The sequence below is a fragment of the Lactuca virosa genome, chromosome 8 (genome assembly GCF_052849685.1).
Source record: "Lactuca virosa cultivar CGN04683 chromosome 8, Lactuca_virosa_CGN04683_v6, whole genome shotgun sequence".
NCBI classification, from domain to species: Eukaryota; Viridiplantae; Streptophyta; class Magnoliopsida; order Asterales; family Asteraceae; genus Lactuca; species Lactuca virosa.
The window spans coordinates 95,659,818-95,662,365 of NC_136433.1; the positions used below are offsets into that span (position 1 = coordinate 95,659,818).

Consider the following 2,548-nt stretch of genomic DNA (forward strand, 5'->3'; position numbering starts at 1 on the left):
GACACTTGCAAGTTGCAAACAATATGCAATGTCTTATGAAGCGATTGCGAAAGGCATCTTTCTAAGTTCCAAGCCGGATCCGGGTCCTGATTGCGAAAAGGCTTATGGATGCGAAAGCATTGTTGAATGCGAACATACCGATCAGTGCGAAAATGGAATCGAATGTGAAAAGGAAGCACGCTGCGATTGGGTGCGAATGGATGCAATCAATCGCAGTCTAGAGTCCTTGGATGCAAACAAGAACCATTTTGGAATGTGACTAGATGTGAATCTCGGAACCTTGGTTGCGAATCTCGGAGTACTGTCAGATGCGAACTTCGGAGTGTTGTGATTGTGAACATCCTTGGAACTGCATTGGACTACTTGGGTGCGATGTTGTTGGATGCAAGCTAGTTGGGATCAGTTCCAAAATTAAATGGATTTGAATGGTTAATCACATTGACAAATATTCCAGATTCTATTTGATTTTAAGCTTTTATTAGATTTCCTTTTTATTAATTAATTTCATTTTTTTGTAATAGCTTGTAAGGTAATAAATAGCCCCTTTAAGCATTGTAATCGATGCAGATTGATGAATGAACTGAATTGAAGAATGTTGTTCTTTTGAGTTGCGTACTCGCCCTTTTGTCAATTCTAGGACGCGTATTCTTGTTTGATACAAATTCAAATCAATAGGTCTTGATTTGTTTTCATCAATATTCAATCTATAGGTCTAGACTATTTATCACATCTATCATTGTTCTTATTTTCTTATATTGTTTCTTATTTTCCGATGCGTTCATTAGAAAATCCAAAAAAAAAGTTACCCCCTCCATACATGCATCACTTAATACCAAAATCTTGTGCATATTAGTCTCTTTAAAGGATTCAACTATCAATCTAAGAGTTTAATAAGTTAAACACATTAATTAACATATAAAACCTTTAAATTAATATATAAGAAATAAGTATCTATACTACCACATGATTTCATTTCTAAACTACTTAGTTCAGGTTTTCATGAATTTTTTTTATGATTTTCCCAAATGACAACTCAACTATAAATACTAAAATATAATATTTGGATAACTAAACATGAGAAATGTAAGAACCAATCTCGGTCTGAATATTTGAGATGGTATAATCGAATATATTTTTTAAATTTTCCTTTAATTAGATTATACTAATAGAAAATTATGTAGCCATTGTTTTCTCAAGGTTGGTTCGTTATGTATGCATATTTTATTTTATTTTTATTTAACATTGCTTTCGCTCTTAAAAAAACTAGATATCGATAGTAAACCAAGTTATTTTATACAAAGATGCAAAAAAAAAAAAAACAAAACAAAACAAAAAAAACTAATTGGTCTAACATTTATCGAGTAAGAAATTGCATGGTAAATCCGTTCAAAATGACAAAACCCTTAGAAACTACAATCACACATGGCAACAAAAGCAATATGCTTAATCAAATGCAACACAACCAACCAAGAATAGATCCATTAAGTTCACAAGAATTCTTATAATTTCCTTACAAATAAAAGAACGAAAAGCACAAGGTAACTTGGTGCTCCAAATTTGCTTCCATTTGAGGTGTTGTTATTTGTTGATGGTGTTGATTTTGATCCAGACCCCGATGCTACATATGCGATATCATAATCATTATAAAAAATTAAACTCTTCAAGTTCAAAATCATGGATGATTTATCACGTTACCTAAAGGGACACTTGGTGTCAATGATGCAGTAGGAGCTTCAGGGGTTTCCACTGATGGCTCTGTCGGTGAGGCTATGGGGGAAGTTGTTGAACTTGTAGGTCCACTAGCGGGTCCATTAGCAACGGCTGTTAATATATTTCCAAATTAATAAATAATTGAAATATTTAATTTCGATAAGTATGTTTAAAAAAAGCAAAAAGAATAAAAAAAGAAAATAAAATCATACCATTGCATAAGTTAAGTGGGGGTGTTTGAACTTTACATGCACCAGGAAGGCTTATCGCAAGAGTTTGATTGATAGTAACACCGATGTTGGGGCCATTGCCATTGAGCAACGAGCAAAGACAACGTGGTTGTGACTGCACCACAGTCGAGAGTTGTGAGCAACATGAAGTTGAGGGGGTAGATGAGTTACCTGTGACGTAGTTTAGCCATGAAGCCAAGCCCATGAGTGTGTTGGTGCAAGTGCTCGATTGAGCATGGGCACTACCCCAGACCATGACCATGAGGACTAGGGTTATACTCATGACTTCTTGTCCTTTTAAAGCCATTGGCTAGGTAAGATTGGTTTTGCAATGACACAAAGAGGCTAAAAGTGTATTTGTGATCTAGTGTTATTGATGGCTTTTAATTTTGTATGTTTGATGAAATGTATTTATAAGGAGAAACTTTGGAGCTTAGGAAATGATTGGGATTTGATTTGATTATAATATATAGTTTAGGTAGCCAACTTTACCAATTGTTTTTGGCTTTAATATTTAGATTTTTGAGTTCGAAGAGTTCTCCTCCTAAGTATATATGCAAAACTCATAATCTAATTAAGACATTGACGTGTGAAATAAAGAAATGCAT

At 34.0% G+C, this 2,548-nt stretch overlaps 1 protein-coding gene across 1 annotated transcript; it reads right to left on the reverse strand.

The window, feature by feature from the left end:
• Positions 1-1,326: 1,326 nt before the first annotated feature.
• Positions 1,327-2,336, reverse strand: LOC145133334 (non-specific lipid transfer protein GPI-anchored 15-like). Its single transcript, XM_079068279.1, has 3 exons — positions 1,923-2,336; positions 1,696-1,821; positions 1,327-1,618 (listed from the first exon to the last, which is right to left on the reverse strand). Exons 1-3 carry the CDS (start codon positions 2,245-2,247, stop codon positions 1,500-1,502), a joined length of 570 nt encoding a protein of 189 aa, XP_078924405.1. The 5' UTR covers positions 2,248-2,336; the 3' UTR covers positions 1,327-1,499.
• Positions 2,337-2,548: the final 212 nt, after the last annotated feature.

Excerpts from the sequence above, each read along its gene's own strand:
- LOC145133334 (XM_079068279.1), bottom strand. The coding sequence starts at position 2,247 with ATGGCTTTAAAAGGACAAGAAGTCATGAGTATAACCCTAGTCCTCATG. Across the intron at positions 1,822-1,922 it reads CCCACTTAACTTATGCAATG|CCGTTGCTAATGGACCCGCT; the intron begins GTATGATTTTAT and ends ATATATTAACAG. Across the intron at positions 1,619-1,695 it reads GACACCAAGTGTCCCTTTAG|CATCGGGGTCTGGATCAAAA; the intron begins GTAACGTGATAA and ends TCGCATATGTAG.